Source organism: Solea solea, chromosome 21 (assembly GCF_958295425.1).
Source record: "Solea solea chromosome 21, fSolSol10.1, whole genome shotgun sequence".
Lineage (NCBI taxonomy): Eukaryota > Metazoa > Chordata > Actinopteri > Pleuronectiformes > Soleidae > Solea > Solea solea.
The window spans coordinates 10,877,366-10,894,757 of NC_081154.1; the positions used below are offsets into that span (position 1 = coordinate 10,877,366).

A 17,392-nucleotide genomic window follows, 5' to 3' on the forward strand; every position below is an offset into this window, starting at 1 on the left:
GAGGTCAGACACATGACGACAAGACGAGTCCGTTGAAGAGAAACGTTTCCCCTCCAGTACAACTGTACCATTTCACACGGGAGAAAACACATTGTGAACGTGACGGAGGAACCAACAGCTCGTCTTTCTCCGTATCGATTTACATTTGGAGTGTTGCGACATAGCTAACGTTAGCTTTAGCCAGGCCGGCTCGGCAGACAGACCCTTCCTGGCTCCAGGTTTCTCCAGGTTTCTCCAGGTAACCTCCGCATTTTGAGTGTTTCAGCCATGGACAACAACCCGCAAGGATCAAGTGGCACCAAATCGGGCCTTGGGGGTCTCTTTGGAGGCGGCGCACCTGGATACTCCAATACTGAGCTCGCCGGTGTACCTCGTAAGTGTCTCACTTCACTTCAGCCTCTTGGTTGTAGAGCTAACACTTGTCAACTGTCACTGCCTTTGAATCAACGTCACTTACACAAGTGTTGTTTTTGTGTTATTTCAGTGACAGGAATGAGTCCTTTGTCCCCATACCTCAATGTCGACCCTCGGTACCTGGTTCAGGTAAGGCAGAGCTGCATTCTTGTCTTGTTTTTGTTAGAAAATACGTTATAATGTAATCTCTGATTGTGTGTTATTCACGTTTGGTTTTAGGACACAGATGAGTTCATATTACCCACAGGCGCCAATAAAACAAGAGGAAGGTTTGAACTCGCTTTCTTCACTATTGGAGGTTCTTGCATGACTGGTAAGAAACATTTAACACGTGTAACATAGCGTCCTTAAATTGTTTCTAAAAGCTCCCTGTTATAGTTTTGTTAACCACATAAATTGTCAACAGAAAGTCAGCAAATCCCACAGTGTTTCCACAGTGTCAATACACTATTCTGCAAGGTTATCAAGAATTTGCATCTGTATCTAATTCATCAGCAAGTCACTGCATATCCTGTAGATTAATTCCCAGGGCAGTAGAGGATTTTTCAGTCGCAGACTGAGGTACAAACTGTTGGACTGACATATTTCCTTGTCCACATAATCTCTACTATGCAGTGAACCTTGATTAATGTAACTGAAAAGGCTTTGTTTGAGTGACTCTAATGGCTTATTAATAACCCTTTCTGCCTCTTCTTTTGTTCTTAGGAGCAGCATTCGGAGTTGTGAACGGTCTCAGGATGGGCCTGAAAGAGACCAGAGACATGGCCTGGTCTAAACCACGTAATGTACAGTGAGTATAAAAATTCAGCACATTATGCTTAGTATTACTCTACACCTGAATGTGTTAACCTTTCCTCCAAATGTTTGCTTTCTCACCCCAGGATTATTAACATGGTGACTAGGCAGGGTGCTTCATGGGCCAATACTCTAGGTTCTGTTGGTAAGTCAGGAGAAATTTTACTATATAGACTCAAGTGTTAGTAAGCACATTAACTAATCTCATTGTTGAAAGTCACATTGGAATATGTAGTTTGGATTGCTTATTTGAAAGTATAATATTGGCATGCTTGTAGGGATTTGTTTACTGTTGTGATTGTGAAAGTTTCCATCCTTTTGAATCACTGTGGCTTTTATGAATCTGTCTTTGGCTCTGCAGCATTGTTGTACAGTGCTTGTGGTGTGGTGATAGAGAAGGCCAGAGGAGTGGAAGATGACGTCAACACAGTGGCTGCTGGGACGTTAACGGGGATGCTCTTTAAATCAGCAAGTGGGTAGTGTTGTTTTTCTTATGCCATTAATGAGGGCTGTGTCTGGTTGACTTAAGCCTTTAACAATTTTCCACATGTATTTTTAACGGGGCCAAAAAACGGTGTGATTTCAGAATCCGTCATCTGTTTTTCAAATATAATGGCCCACAAATTGTCACCAAAAACAATGATGGGGATTTTACTTTTCAGCGGTATCCAGTTGCACAAAATGTGAATCAGCCCTTTTTTATTAAATGTGAGTAAGACACTTTTGACATGATGAGATTTGAGTGGGGAAAGGTCGCATTTCCTGTCCAAACCAAACCAAGCTAAAGAGAAAACTAATTAAACCTGTCCCCAACCTGACAGGTGTTTTTGTGTTATATTGTCCCGAGCCTGACTCTTTAAGTTTGCCTTAACTGTATAGGAGCCAGTTTTATTTATGAAAGCATAATGTTAGGTAGGCAACACCAGCCAACTGTTTCCTCTGACATAGCTGGTACTACTTAAAAATGGTATAATTGTATTTGCTGAACTTACTGTGTGTTTATGTTGCCAGCATTAACGGCTGGCGTGTACTTGTTTAATGTTATGTTATAGCCGTTTTCCTGTTGTGTGTTCACAGGTGGATTAAAGGGTGTAGCTCGCGGAGGTGTCGTGGGTTTAGCCTTGTCTGGCGCCTACGCGCTCTACAACAACTGGAACCACATCACTGGCTCATCCTCTTCCTCCTCGCGGCTGTACTAACCTTCCACACATCTGCATCAACATTAGGGCCAAATATCTTTTCGGGACACAGCCTTTAATCACAGCGCTACGAGGAATACGACTCCGGTTGAATGCAGTGTGCTTCCCAGTGAAGTGTGAGGTGGTCCCACTTCACTGTTTTCCACCTATGAGCCACCTTCTTTTCCTGGAGTATTCTGGGAGTTAAATGTGTCTGGAAAAAGGAATTTACCAGAACTTTACATATTACAGAGACCTATTAGTCTCTTATGCTAGTTTTGAAATTAGTAAACCCATTCTACTTGGGTTGAATGAGCCAATATTAATTTGTCACACAGCTCGTGGCATCTGGTGTGTGTTTCACCAGATAAATGGCTGTGAATTCATGCTATGTTTTTGGACTGAAAGACTCTAATTCAGATTTTCAAGCAAGACGTGCAAACACGGAGCAAAGCCTCACGGTCCGCTCTTGTATTTATTAAAGCGTATCAGCAGTGACGTTTGTGTCACTGTGCAAGAAGAAATCACTGTAAAACTACCGGAAGTGTGTGCTGTTAATGTATCTCCATCAAACCCACCCACTATATTAAAAAGTTACTAAAAAAAGGGAAATGTTGACCAAGACTGTTGCTTTGAACAAGTTTTATTGCACATTGTTGGATGTAAAAGGTCTTGTCTGGTATAAACTAGGCAGTGCTTACATAGGGTGTTATAAAACAACAAATGCAAGTTGAGAACATTAACAGTTTTAAGTGGTTGTTGATGAAACAACATTGTGGTTGTGACTGAGACTAGTAGAAAAAACAGTTTGGGCAGGTCTGAAGACATTAAGTGGAGCAGAGCTCATGTTTGCGGATCATCTGGTTAGTGCAGAAAGAAGTCCCTGATCCGCGTTGCCTCGATCCAGGGCATGTAAGCGGCAGTGCGGGTGAACACACTGGGTTTGTTCTCCACGGTGCAGCCGATGGGGCCGAAGCTCACAATACCGTGCACCTCCCAGCGGTCGAGCCCCGCCTGGCACAGCAGAGGACCACCAGAGTCTCCCTGGAAAATGCGTAACATGGCACTTTTTTTTTAGTGACTGATTCATTCTGTCTGTCGGGAAAAGCATTCTTAATCTGTGTGCTGACTTGAGTATAAGTCAGCCTTACCTGGCATGCGGCTGGTGGATCCTCGGTGTCCCTAAATCCAGCACAGATCATAGAGTCTCGGACGCGGTCCCCCCAAAATTTCTTCTGCCGGCAGGTCTTGAAGTCAATGATCGGGAGACGTGCTTGATTTAAAGCTTCTGCCAGAGACAAGTTCTCTTTTCCACCTGTTTAAGTAACACATGTATTATTGTAGTTACTCATTATACCATATACAACTACAGCAGGACAGCAGTTTTATGCAAGCAAGATAGTATGAATCTTGAAAATCGTATATGTACCCTAAAAGTATTAAAACTTGTAAAACTAAAAAGAAAAACCTAAATGAAATTCAGTTGGTTTTGTCCTTTCCAGACAAAACCATTTGAAATTTCAAATCACATAGTTACATTTTAGATTCTTCAAGCATTCAGTTTCTTTGGTGGACCCAATGGCCGTATTAGCTTTATTATATATGCCATATGTAGAGAATAACCCTCTCTACTCACCCCTTGTGTCTCCCCAGCCTGTGACCCAGCAGTAGTGTCCTGGTTTGAGGTTGGTCTGCTTGCGCGGCAGGCAGGCGTAGCGGATGAAGTTTGAAGGGACGATGTCTGTGGCGGCCCTCACCAGGGCAATGTCATAGTCTAGCTCGCTGTGAGTAGGGTAACGGAAGTTCTCATGCCGGTAGATTCTCTTCACTGGGAAACTCCTCTCTGCTGTCTCTGAACGCTTCAGCTGGTGCTTCCCTAGAACGATCCTCCAGCTCCCAGCATCCTCAGCTTTACCCCTGAGAGGAAGAGTCGAATCACAGTCTCAGGAATTTGTGACCTACTATGTCCTTAAATCAAGACTAAATGTACTGTAGAGTATTTGTTTTTCCTCTTCCCAATAGATGTGTTTCTTACTTCTGGAAGCAGTGAGCCGCAGTAAGGACCCAGTTCTTGTGGATGAGAGTTCCTCCACAGACATGGATGTAATGTTTACTTCCCTTGGGACGAACCTATGACAGAAAAAACAGGTATCCCTCACAGATGGTCATTCTCTTTTTCTTCACACCTTTCCCAAAATCACTCATTCCCAGATGATGATTTTTATCATCATCTCATAAGATTCTTTATGTTTGAGACATATTTACCAGTCCAATTTATTATATATACCAATGTATCCTTCATTCAAACAGTTAACGCTTGTCTAAATAGTATAAACTGATGTGGTGTTCTAAAATATAACTTTTTTTGTGGAGTTTTGTGGTTCAAAAGTTCATTTTGGCATTTTATAGACCCATTGCCGGTAATATTCATGTAATTATTGAATGATGTAGCACTGGAAAGTGTGACTGAGCAAATGTTCAAATATGCCTGACCAGGTCTAAGTGTAGAGAGATACATGTATGGGCATTTTCATGTAGTTAATGACTACATGAAAATGTCCATGTTCTTTAAAAACTGAAGCACAGGGAGATTTACCTGCAGAGAGACCTGCCAGGGCCAGGAGTGAGGTCTGGCCTCATTCCCAGATACAATCCTTTCAGCCATGTTGGGCTTAAAGTGAGCCATACCACAGTCCTTAGGCCAGTCTAGTGGGAGGGAAGCACAAAATAAAAATAAGACATTAAATTCAAGAAAGGTAAAAGTATACTTAAAAATGTGTGTATATCACTGAAGTCCCTCTGTGTGTTTGGCAGTACCCAGGTGGATGATTTTGTGCTGCGGTTGCCGCTCGGGGTTGAGTGTGTGAGCGGCCGCAGGCAGGGATGCCTTGCTCAAGAGCAGTGGCAGCAGCAGAGACAGGAGCCAGAGCAGAGCAGGTCGAGGTTCAGCCATCATCTTCCACAGAATCAACAGCCGGCACACATCCCTCGCTTTTTATACCAGGCAGCAAACGCACGCAGGTGTCCGTACACACACACATATGCACAAATGCACAAACACGACAATGAGCTGTGTCACAATAAAAAGGCCCAGCGCTGGATTGTTCTCCTGTAGCTAGGAGTTTCCACCGTGAGGATTTCGTGGAGGCCCATCAGCACTTTCACGTACACATAGTAAGTAAATGGCTCACTGTACACCGATGTTTACAAAGGTGTGACAGCAGTGTACACAAACATCCCATCATGTCACATGTCCTGTGGTAGTGACACAGTGACCGGATCATGACCCTCATCTTTATTATTTCATGTCTCTAAGGTACAGTGATTCATTCTGTGTATGCAGTACACACAAGGGAAATGGATAATTATTTATCCATTCAGTTATTTTCTTGATTTTATTGATTAGTTGTGTAGTTGATAAAATGTTGGGATATAGTGAAAGATATCCATCAGTGTTTCCCAAACAGCTGAAATCAGAATCCTTATTAATCTCATTAATCACCTATTAAAATAGATGGAGATCAGTTTAGTAGTCAATTACTTATTGTTTTGTCATTTTACTGTTGCACATTCATATATGTCGTGTTATATAACGTACAAAAACATAATTTATTCAAAAATAATCCCTTTTGAAAGTGTTGATGAAAATAAATCTCTGCTCCCCCACGCTCTCTGTGCACACTCGCGCACACATGTGTGAACGTATAAAAACAACAACTGTAACTGCAGTGGAAGCCACTAGTGACACAAGCTTTTTTTTTTTTTTTTTCCTTTACCGAGGTGAATGAGAGAGAATGTGCCCACTCATCTGGATGGCAGCACCTGAATTGCTGCATCTCTCCACCACAGTTCATCGGGTTCATACTGTACACACAAATCAACATCGCGTGTTGATTTGTGTGTTTCCTTTTACTGTGGGTAAGTGTGGGAAAGTGAGAGTCTCTCTGAACCTGTGAAGACTCGGCTTAGAGGTGTTTTTTGTTCTCAAACAACATATTTGAGCTGAGTCACCTCATGGATTTGGTTCAGTGATGGTGTAAATATTGTGAGTGTGAAATAAGATGAAAAGGGAATCACAACATTCATTTTCTTTATGATTTTTAAGACTGAATACTCAGAACAATGAGAAAACACAAGTGCTTATTGTGACCAGACTGTATTGGATCTGTATTTAGAGTTAGACTTAAAACCTTCCTCTTTTTCTTTTGATGAAGCTTATGGTTAGGACTCTCTTTCTCTCCCTAGTTTGTGCCCTTTCTTCCTCTCTTCATCTTGCAGAATCCTCGTCCGGTTTTATTATTTTTGTTATTCGCAGTCGTAGTGTTTCCATCATTATTATACTATGATTAAAATCTTCATCAACTGTCTATGCTATTGCATGTATAAATGACATTGTAGTGACTTAAACATGTCATAACCCATTCTGAACTGTAACCTGATACATCTGTTATGTTATCTGCTCCTGGTCTCTCTCTTCTGTCGCTACCTCACTTCCCTCTTTTTTTTACTTTCTCTTCCCCCTTTCTCTTCCCTGTTTTTTTCTTCACCACAACCAGCCTAGGCAGATGGCTGCACATGTTAAAAAGGCACTTTCTTTCTCTCCACTAATGTCTTGTGTTTTTTCATTGTGTGAACTGTTGGATTTCTCTTCGCTCTATAATATTTTAAAGGTGTCTGCCTTAGTACGTACAGTACCGTGTGATAGTGTTTGTTGTGATTTGGTGCTAAATCAAATTGAATTGTAATTCATAGTGACTTTTCCTCTGTCTTTCTGGGTGAGGAAAATGGGGGGGGGGGGACCACACACCACCACAAGTCGGCATTTTCAGAGCGATGCATTGGCAAACACGATATGGTAAGTATGTATGCATGTAAGCAGTAGGAGTTTAAAATCATATTCTGGATTTTCCAGTGAGTCGGTGCCGAAAAATGTGTGAGAAATCAATTATTCTAGTTCCCGCGACTTTCAGTTACTGACAAATCCTGGTAATAAATGTCATAACCTGGTTAAAAATCATTTTGTTTTGATAAGAATTCTAATATTTCATCAGATTTGCTTTACCAATTAAATGTATCATCAGCTTTTGGCTTATATTTTATTGGTATTTGAGTCCTCACACGTGTCTTTTCATAAACATACAATTAAAATATAAGACATATAAAAGACAAAACATTTTTATTCTACATTAACACAAAAACCTCACTAAAATGCATCATCTCATCAATATACAGCAGAACGTAAAGAACCCAGGACAGTAAAGTTGTAACTACAGAAGGATGAAACATCTCTTTCTTAGCAAACTGTAGAGTGATCATCTATGAATAATCAATAATGTTTGATTAGTCTTAATCATTTGCCTTTCTGGAGCTTCCACACCAGCCAGGCCTCCCCAGTGACCTGATCCCACTCTTCTTCCGGGTGTGAACAATCCCACGCAAAGGAGATTTCGGAAGGCTAGTGCCTTCCTCCCCATACACCTCATCATCCTCTTCATCTTTTGTGTTTTCTCCCTCTGCTCTGCTAATCCCACAAGGAACCTCTGGTGTTTGCACCTTTCCTTCTCCTCCTCCTTCCTCCTCCTCCACTTGCTTTGTCTCCCTACCTTCACCCGCCATCACACAAGGTGATGTTTTAATCATCACGGGCTGATTCAGTTCAGGGGCAATGACCTTTACTACGCTCAACATAATCGGTGGCTTTGGAGCTCTCTTCTTCTTTGTAGAAGGTCTCAGTGGTCTGGGGCTGCTCTGGAATTCCAGATGTTTCGTTATTGCTGTGCTCAGCTCCTCGGGGTCCACTGATGCACCATGAATGTCCCATGTCATCCCGTCCTCGTCCCACTGCACCTGCTTCATGCTGCTCCTCCTGCCCATCTCTTCCCTCGTCGACCCGTGGATCTTCAGACAGGGCCTCCTTCTCTCCAGATCTTGGGAGGAAGCAGAGTTCATGTCCCACATCTGGTCCTCTTCATGTCTCTCCTCCTCCTCGCTGCTGACTGGGAACATGCTAGAAGATGGGGACACCAGATTGGAATTTGACCCCACTGATGACTTCAGGTTGAGCCTTGATCCAGGAGGCGAGCCCAAGTTGGAGTGTGAGCCAATGTTGGAGGTAAAAATGTTCCTCCTGAGGTCCCACCAGGAGCCCATAGGAGAGATTGTCTGCACTTCTGCATCTACCAGGACCACCTGAGATGTCACTGTTCCCTCTTCCTTGATCACGTCGTCCTGTGGAGGTCCTGTGATGCTGGCTCTGTAGTTTAGCTTGCACCTGCAGCAGTCACCTACCAGTGAGTCACTGAAGGAAGTATCGTTGGGTGACTTTTCACATCCTTGTGCCAGACAGCTTTCCCCCGACTGCCATGGCAGCTGAGGGTAGCAAGGTGAGACTCCGCTTCTCCCTACTTCTTGTCCCTCTGCTAGAGTGGTCGGCATTGGAGAGCTGAGCATCCGCTCTGGGCTTCTCGCCTCTCTGCCCTCTGGTAACTGGAAGCCTCCGGGGCCATGCAACTCTTTTGTAGAGTCTTCAAAAACATCTGACACTACATTGTCTTCCACTGAACAGACAGATGATGGCTTTTGGGAAGGGAACTGAAAAGAACCCCTTGTGCTTCTAAGCTGTTGGAGATTTGTGGAGTTGGATGTTAGGGGTGCGGAGGTGTGAACCTGCAGTGGTGAGGTTGCAGGTGAGGGCATAAGGAAGTTTTCTTGGTGATTTAAAAGTTCTACAGGTGATACAGTAGGCGTGTGGAGGGAAGAGGTGAACAGAGAGGGTGTAGTTGGAGGAGAGATTAGTTTGGACGTGGGAGACTCCGGTGCAGAGGGGTTACAGGCCTCCTGGGTTAGACTTGAGGAGCATGAGGCCCCTCCTTTCCACACTACTGTCTCTGGCGTGCTGCTGCGGCTGTGTGTGTTACCACTGCTTTCGCTGCAGCACTGCATGTTGGCAACTCTGTGCTCGCTGAGCGCAGGAGGACTGTGCATGTCCAGGTTGTGGGTTGTGAGTGATAAGTGGTGGCTGTTCGTGGAGCTGACCTGCTGCAACACGTGTGAGCGCAGCTGCCGGAGAATCGCAGAGTCCTGTTCACAGTGTGTGTTGGTGCTGGAGCTGCGTCTCATGCTCATTCTGGTCCAGGCCGGGTCCCGCTTGTGCGGCACACCTGTTGCCATGACCACATCCATGGAGCTCTTGGAGATGGAGAAAATGGGACTCTGGTCATCCTCGTCCTCTAATCCCACAATCGCAGTCTCATCACCATAAGAAAGTGACTGACTGACTGAACAACAGACGTGCTTGTAGCTCTCAGACACAGGGCGCCCAGGCTTCGCCATGGCAACATCAACCTGTGAAGATAAACAGAGCCTTTGATTTTGACTTTCATTCCTAAACAATATGATTTTCATCAAGTTTGTCCAAGCAAAATTAAACTGCTGCGCACAACCATTTATATTAGCTTAGCATAAAGACTGGAAACTATCCTAGCCTGTCTGTCACCACTATGATATGTCTAACAATGTACCCGGGGACGAAATAGCCTGACATTAAACAACTATCTTTAAAAGCGCACATTTCCGTCTTTAAGCAATTTTTTTGTTCATATTAAACCATCGAGACATAAAATGTTACTAAGTGTTCTTTAAAGGCTTGAAGTGGTTGTTGTACTTCTCATCTAACGTTTGGCCTGAGAGCAAAGTGAAATACCCAACATGTAAAAAGGATCCATTTGTTTCTTTTCTTTCTGTCTGATTCCGAAACATACCATCACTATGCAAAGACCCACACATCCACAGGAATTCTCAGATTAGCCTAACAAGATTACAAAATCCAGATAATTTGATTATTGGAGAAAAGAAAAAAAATCAACATAGGTGTATTTTTAAAATAAAAAAGAAGCAAGAGCCAAAGAAAACAAGAATTGACAGAGGGTTTTTTTTTTTTTTTTTTTTTTTTTAAACTACAGAACATTACAGGTTATTTTCTCTGTGTCCTCCATCATGACTGTGGAAGTCTGGACTTATTTTATTATTTTACAACACATAGTATTTGTTACCCCTTCTCATCAAAAGTAATTGTCATGCTGATATTTTGTTGCATGAAAACACATAAATCCTTTTTTTTTTTTTATGAACTGCCAGACCCTTTAATCTACCTGTGTCCCAAAATGACCTAATGGCATTTTGACCAGCCTCAACCTGCAGATACTCAACAAACTCACCTATATGTGTGTATGTATACAAATGTACAGTGTGCTATCAGATTAAAGAGAAAAATAGCCTCTTACCTTAAAGATCACGCCGTTATGGCCTGTTTTCTGCCCTGACACTGAGCAGCTGTCTCTCCTCCCTCACTCCCCGTCATTCCTTACACTCTTCCTCCCTCATTCCTTAAGAAGATCACCTGTCCTGTTTCCGTCTCCCTGGACAATCCAAACTCACTCAGTTTGCTTTTCCCGCCACATTTCCTCTGTTCATTCTTCTACGCTGTCTGCACTAACTGCACAAGTTGTCATCAGGACCAGGAATATGACTTGTTGAATATGACACACTGATCAGTGCATGCATGTGCAGGTGTGTGTGCGTGAGAGAGGAGGCAATTGCTCTGCCTTTAGCTCCGAGGATTACCTGTAATCTCATTAGCTGCCTCTCAATCTCTGAACAGCGTGAGTGTGTGCGTGTGGTTGATGAAGAGATCATGAGCATTTTAAAGAGCACTGTGGAGTGTTACGCTTGGATAGATATAGATGAATCAATCCTATAGATGCAGAGGTATCTCAAAAAAAATCTAAACTGACTTTTTACTTCTTCACAACACCATTTCGATTGTCATATGAAGGGGGGGAACTCTGGTCAACACTAGCATTGCCATCCTGGGGAAAACAAGGCATATTCTCAATCAGAAAGCACTATATACATTATGTTGTTCATTACTTTTACCATGTTTGAGTAACTGAGGTGTGTGGAAACGTGTACAAAAGCAATATTCAACCATTATATATAACACAGAAAAGGGCAATGAGATTGATTCATAACGCAGGATATAGAGACCACAATTTTCGGATCTGATTCAGTTTAAAACAATTATTTAAAATAATATTCAAAGCAAAAGGATATAATTTAAGAATGTAGTGTTGCCAGGACAACTTTAAAAAGTATGTGTGTTTCAATCTCGGGGGGTTAAATTATGGAACGGAGTCAAAACATAAATCACATAAATCAGTTTAAAAGAAGAAACAAAATACACATTTTAATTAAATATAAAGGATGACGAACAGCAGTTTAATCCAGGACGGTGATGGAAATGTTTAAAGAGAGACGTTGTACTGAGAACATTTAGAACTTTGTAAAAAATACTGTAAATATGTAAATATTTGGTGATGAGATTAAGTAGTGAGATGAGATAAATTGAGTTGTGTGTAATAGGAATGGGGTTGGTATATATACATTTATACTTTTGCCTACTCCTTTTTTTAAACGTGTCAAGATGTACTGTACATCTATCTATCTTTGAAGGTTGAGGCACCATGCAAACAAAAATCCCACATACTGTGCATTAATTAATACAATCATTTGCGAACCATATGGTTGTATCTTCTTTACTGTGAATAATCTAAACTCCTACTGTACATGCTTGGAGAGGAGGAAATGTGAGATTAAGTTGCAACATGTGACTTAACCAATAGATGTTGCTAAATCCTTCAAACTGCACCTTTTTAAAATGATCATGAGCACGTTCTTCAACCATGAAACCCAGATAAGAGCATGACACAGTGAGAATCAGGCAGCTGCTGTGTTGTACACACGCAGTAAACTACGTAGAGAGCCTGTCAGAGTGAACGCTGACAACAGGAGAGGACAGAAAAGAGAGAAATACCCGTCCATGGCCGGTAGGAAAACTACATCAGACACATTTTTTACCTTATACACTGGATTTATTTTCTTTTTTTTGTGTGTGTGTGTTTCTTCAGAACAGGCGTTACTGTTGGCTGTCGGCCTGTCTGTGAGCCTTCTGTCACTGCTGCTGCTTGGTCTGATTGTATGTTACCTGTGGAGGAGGAGGAGGAGGAGAGAGCAGGGTCAGTACGAGGAGATGCCCTCCACGGTGCCTTCAGTCCCGACACACTCTGCCCCGGCGATCCTGGTCTCTCAGTGCACCTGGACCATGTTAGTAACACACCTGTAATTCTAACTTCTAATTATTGATAGTTGAGTTTTAGTTGTTATAGATTAGTATAGTATCTGAGTAGTAAAAATGTTATTTAATAAATGCAGAGGTGAAGCATTTATTATCTTTTTTGGTTTGGTTTGTTGGGTTTTTAGTTTTTTATGACACAGATAATGGAATCATTATTCCATTATGATCATGGAAAGCTGGACCCAGTCATCTTCTAATGTAACTGTACCGTGAGGATACATTTACTAACATTTTTCTCCATGTGAAAGGCCGGGTGAGATCCCTTTCACTGTGCCTCCTCGCCTAATGACACAAAAGCAAGGTGATCTGACGGCAGAGGAAACGGATGAGACGGAGATGAAGATGAAGATGAAGCTGGAGACTCAGCGGGACATACTAGCTCATCGTGGATCACTCTCAGTAAGGAGTAGGTTGTTATTACCTTCTATTTGACTGCACATGGATGTCGAGATGTTGGTGTTAGTTGGTGACTTCTCAGAACAAAGCTTTTTCTTTAGATATTTTACTTTTAAAACAAGTAAAAAAGAAACACAGGCTCCCATTCCAATGCACCCACAGACATCCACTGAAAACAAAAAGACAGATCATGGGTCTGAAACATGCAATTTCTCCAGTGTCCTTAGAAAATGATATAAATCACATTCACAGACTCTTAATTTGTAGTCACTTATACTCTTATACAAAAGTTAAAGCATCTACATCTTATTAAATTTTTCCTCATTCCTCATTCAAAACTTCAGTTCAGAATAACCACGTCGCAGCTGTGATTACATACTAAAGACATCTGGTATTTGCCTGCTCCCCTCAGGTTGGTATCCAGTGGGGACGGTGCTTGCTGGTCTCTACTCCGTTCCTCCTCTGAACGAAGTGGCGGCCCCTCCACCGGGTATGGCCACCCGCCTCTGCTTCTCTGTGGAGTACCGACACAGTGGGGAGCAGCTCATGGTCACATTGTTCCGCCTGGGCAACCTCCCTCCACGGTTCCACAGCAATGTGACACTGGTGGAGCTTCGGCTTCTGCCTGACGACCGGCGGCCACGACAGGCCAAGGCCCGAGGCACGGGCCCTGACCCGGAGTTCCACGACTGCTTCATTTTCCAGGTGATGAAAACAAAGATTTTACATCTGAGACACATGCAAGCAGGAGACATGACATTAATAATTGTACTGTTCTTTATTTACTGTTGGGCAGACAAAGGTCAGGGGTGATCAGTCAGATTCTAGGAGGAACCTTTGCCGCCACTCAGGCCTTTCTCTGTTTGTTGTTTCCTAACAGTTCTGAAGAGATTAGGAGATTTCAAGATAAATATATGATCCTCATCCTACCAGAGGTGGAAAGTAATGAATTACATTTACTCAGCTCCTGTAATTGAGTAGGTTTTTTGTGTACTTGTGCCAAGTTATTTTTAAAATGTGTCATTTTACTTTTACTTAAGTATGGGCTTTTTTTTGGAAGTTCCGTACTTTGTTTTCAATCACACCCATTACTGATTAAAAAATGTTGGACTGAATTAAAAAATAAAAAGTAACTTTGGCAGTGAAACTAATTAAGGAGAAAGTTAAAGCATTTGTGACCTTTCACCCATTTTGACTGATAAATGATGTGTTGTATAATTTGAGTACATATTAAACAAGCTACTTTTTTTTTTTTTTTTACTTTTTAGACCTTACTTGTACTCAAGTAAAATGTTATCAAAATAGTGATGAAATTTCAGTACTATTTCCACCTCTGCATCCTACAAAGCGTCTGTTATCCCGGTCATAGTTCTCCTTAAGTCACTAAATCAGTTGAAGACGTCTCATCCAAGTGAACTGAAGAGGCCTAGTGGATGAAAGGTAGAAATGTCTTCAAGAGTCCAGTCGCTACTGATTCAATGATTTTGGAGAGTCTCACTAAGTCTGACCACGCTGCTGAATGACAAAAGAGTCTGAGAAACAACTGTGACCCCTTTTCACAATATAAATGTGTGCATTATATCATGTTTTTACTGCCCTTTCTGTAACTCCTAATACGATTATTTTGAAGAAGTAAATCAACCATTTCCAAGAGATAGACTGTGTGTTTGATAAATGAGTCACAACTTCATTTGTTGCTGCAAATTTATTTGGAAAACAAACCCCACTTTCTAAGGATTTCCATAGTGACCCTGTTCAGTGATGATCTGTGTTAAAAACTCGTCGTCTGTCCACATGCTGTATTTGTTTTTGAGGAATCGGCGTTGTCCACAGGTGTCGGGAGTGTGCGTTCCTCAGAGCACCCTGAGCGTGTGTGTGCTCAGTGTGGATCAGGACGGGAAACGGCATGCAGTGGGCAGGGTGCTCTTCCCTCTTGAGGGTGAGCTGGGTCAGGCTGGACGGGTTCTATGGAGAGACCTGGACACAGAGGATGACACGCAGGTACACACACAACAACACAGTACTGCACAAAACGTCCACGACAATGACCATATATAAATATTTACAGTCTTGTATAAATTGCCTTAAAGGGATAGTTGAGTAAAAGTACAAGTATATTACCAGAAAGTCACTTTTTATAATATTACTTAAGTAAAATCTTAAAGTATATAACATTTACTGTACATAAGTATCAAAAGTCATTTTCTGATATACAATGTATTTGAGTTTGAGAAGTAAAAGTATTAAAAAGTGAGGAGTTAGGATTGAGCCATGGTAGCTCAGTGGTAGGGCGAGTTGTCTTTCAACTGAAAGGTTGTGGGTTTAATTCCCGTCTCTGCTCGTCTGTATGTGTCCTTGAGCAAGACATTTAAACCCATGTTGCAGTGTGTGAAAGATGGGTGAATGGATGAAAACTATGGTGTAAAGCAGCTCATCAAGACCAGAAAAGCTCTATATAAATACAGACCATACAGACTCTTCTTCTTCTGATTTTATTTGTTGTAACGAGTAACAGAGTTTTCCTCGAAGAGAGTTCCAGGAAATGTAGTGGAGTAAAAGTAAAAGTTGCTAGAAATACAAATAACAAAGTAAAGTACAGTCACAAAGTATTTGTACTTTGTTGCATTACAACACTGATAATTTCTCAATCTGAATATCAACCCAAAAATAAAAAAAAATAAAAACAATTTTGTCTTTTAGCTTTTACTGTGTTTTCTGGAGGAAAAGGTGTAACAGGATATATATTAAATGATCTTCCTTTGCACATTAGACAGGCCTCTTGCCTGTCTGTCTTTAAATCTCTTCTTAAAACCCATCTCTTTAAGCTGTTGATTTGTTGATATTTTTTGGTTTAGTTTTTATTTATTTTTTTGATCTCTTTTTATTGTGGTTTATTGTTTGGCTGTTAGTGTTATCCACATTTATATGTCTTTTAATTTAGTTTTGTTGTTTTAGATGCATCTAATTGCCTCATGTGAGCTTCTATGCCTTTTATTTATATTCAGAAAAGCACTTTGGTCCACTGTGGTTGTTTTTAAGTGCTTTACAAATAAATTTGGATTGGATATTGTCATTTGCTAAAACAAGCTAGTGTTCAACAATGGTATTCATCATCTCTTCTCTTTCCCAGTGCTCAGAGCTGGGTGATGTGCAGGTGTCTCTCAGCTATAGTCGGACTCTGCAGCGCCTCACTGTGGTGGTTTTAAGGGCTCGGGGCCTTCAGCTGCTCACAGATGCAGGTAGGGACACTTGTCAAGGTCATGGAACAATATGATGACATGACCATGGAATCTGGGAATGTATAGTGTGACGTGTGTATGTTTTCCAGGTGTGTTTGTGCAGGTCAGCTTGCAGATACACACTCAGGTGGTGAAGGTCAAGCGCAGCTGTGTGGTAAGAAGGGACACCGACCCGCGCTTCGACCACAGGATGACATTCAAACTTCGCTCACAGCACTTGGATGAAGCCTGTGTGAGCTTTGAGCTGCAGCAGCTAAATGACGTCAACTCAGGTGAAAGTTCTCTTTAAAGCTTTGATGGGGGGTGTTACAGATTTCAGATTTTTTACAAATCTCTTGATTATGGTGCGAGTACATAATCTATTTATATTAATCCATTATGTTTATATTCAAAACTTCACGCAAGAGTTTTAAACATTAGAAAGTGCCGTTAAAAAAATTACTTTTGAATGAACATTATTCTCTGTGTTTGAGTTATGATATTAACTGGGAGTTTATCTTTGAGGAAAGATTGAAAGTGCTATAATGATTAAGATTGTTGGTCATTAAACCCTTCTCAAAATGGCAACGTACTGCATGTGCCTCTCTGTTGGCCAAATACACTTGTCATGAGACAGTCACCTTGCTTATGTCTTCATGTTTGTCCCAGAGTCTCCGGTCCTCCTGGGTGTTCTGGTTTTAGGTCCCTTCATGTACGCCAGGGGCCCACAGCTGCAGCAGTGGATGGACATGGTCAACACGCCACAGGAGCCAGTTGAGCTGTGGCACAGACTGAGCAGGGCTACCTAACACCTGATTCACACACGTGATGAATAAAATAAAATAAAATAAAATAATTTAAAAAAAAAAACAACTACTGACCAAATGCATTGTTTTCAAAGCTCTAATTAAGCAAGTGAAGGAATTAAAGTGGGAGAACAAAAACCTCAACTTTATCCTTAGGAGCCATAAACATCATATTATGCATTTATAACCTTTACTTTTTTGTGTGTTTGTTACCTTCCTCACAAAAAAAACTTGTGTGAATATCTGTTTGTGATCAGCGTGACTAAAAACAGAAAAGCTAAAGGAAAATGTGGTTAAAAATTAACTATTTTCCACATTATTTCAGTTACAGCTTGTGGTACTTGCATTGTGTTTGTAGTTGCACGTGTTGTCCAGCAGGAGGCGACATATGCC

The 17,392-nt window shown here is 41.6% G+C and overlaps 3 protein-coding genes across 3 annotated transcripts; 2 read left to right on the forward strand and 1 right to left on the reverse strand.

Annotated features, from left to right (window-relative positions):
* The first annotated feature begins 227 nt into the window (after positions 1–227).
* Positions 228–2,999, forward strand: timm23a (translocase of inner mitochondrial membrane 23 homolog a (yeast)). The gene is made up of 7 exons (XM_058620354.1): positions 228–373; positions 485–543; positions 634–727; positions 1,120–1,204; positions 1,296–1,354; positions 1,571–1,681; positions 2,287–2,999. Exons 1-7 carry the CDS (start codon positions 268–270, stop codon positions 2,406–2,408), a joined length of 636 nt encoding a protein of 211 aa, XP_058476337.1. The 5' UTR covers positions 228–267; the 3' UTR covers positions 2,409–2,999.
* On the reverse strand, positions 3,000–5,553 carry zgc:112285 (uncharacterized protein LOC561476 homolog). The gene is made up of 6 exons (XM_058620353.1): positions 5,205–5,553; positions 4,984–5,093; positions 4,423–4,517; positions 4,024–4,304; positions 3,539–3,702; positions 3,000–3,431 (listed from the first exon to the last, which is right to left on the reverse strand). Exons 1-6 carry the CDS (start codon positions 5,341–5,343, stop codon positions 3,252–3,254), a joined length of 969 nt encoding a protein of 322 aa, XP_058476336.1. The 5' UTR covers positions 5,344–5,553; the 3' UTR covers positions 3,000–3,251.
* Positions 5,554–11,928: 6,375 nt separating this feature from the next.
* Positions 11,929–17,289, forward strand: syt15 (synaptotagmin XV). The gene is made up of 7 exons (XM_058622015.1): positions 11,929–12,548; positions 12,828–12,985; positions 13,388–13,680; positions 14,809–14,976; positions 16,106–16,214; positions 16,304–16,486; positions 16,863–17,289. Exons 1-7 carry the CDS (start codon positions 12,265–12,267, stop codon positions 17,000–17,002), a joined length of 1,335 nt encoding a protein of 444 aa, XP_058477998.1. The 5' UTR covers positions 11,929–12,264; the 3' UTR covers positions 17,003–17,289.
* Positions 17,290–17,392: the final 103 nt, after the last annotated feature.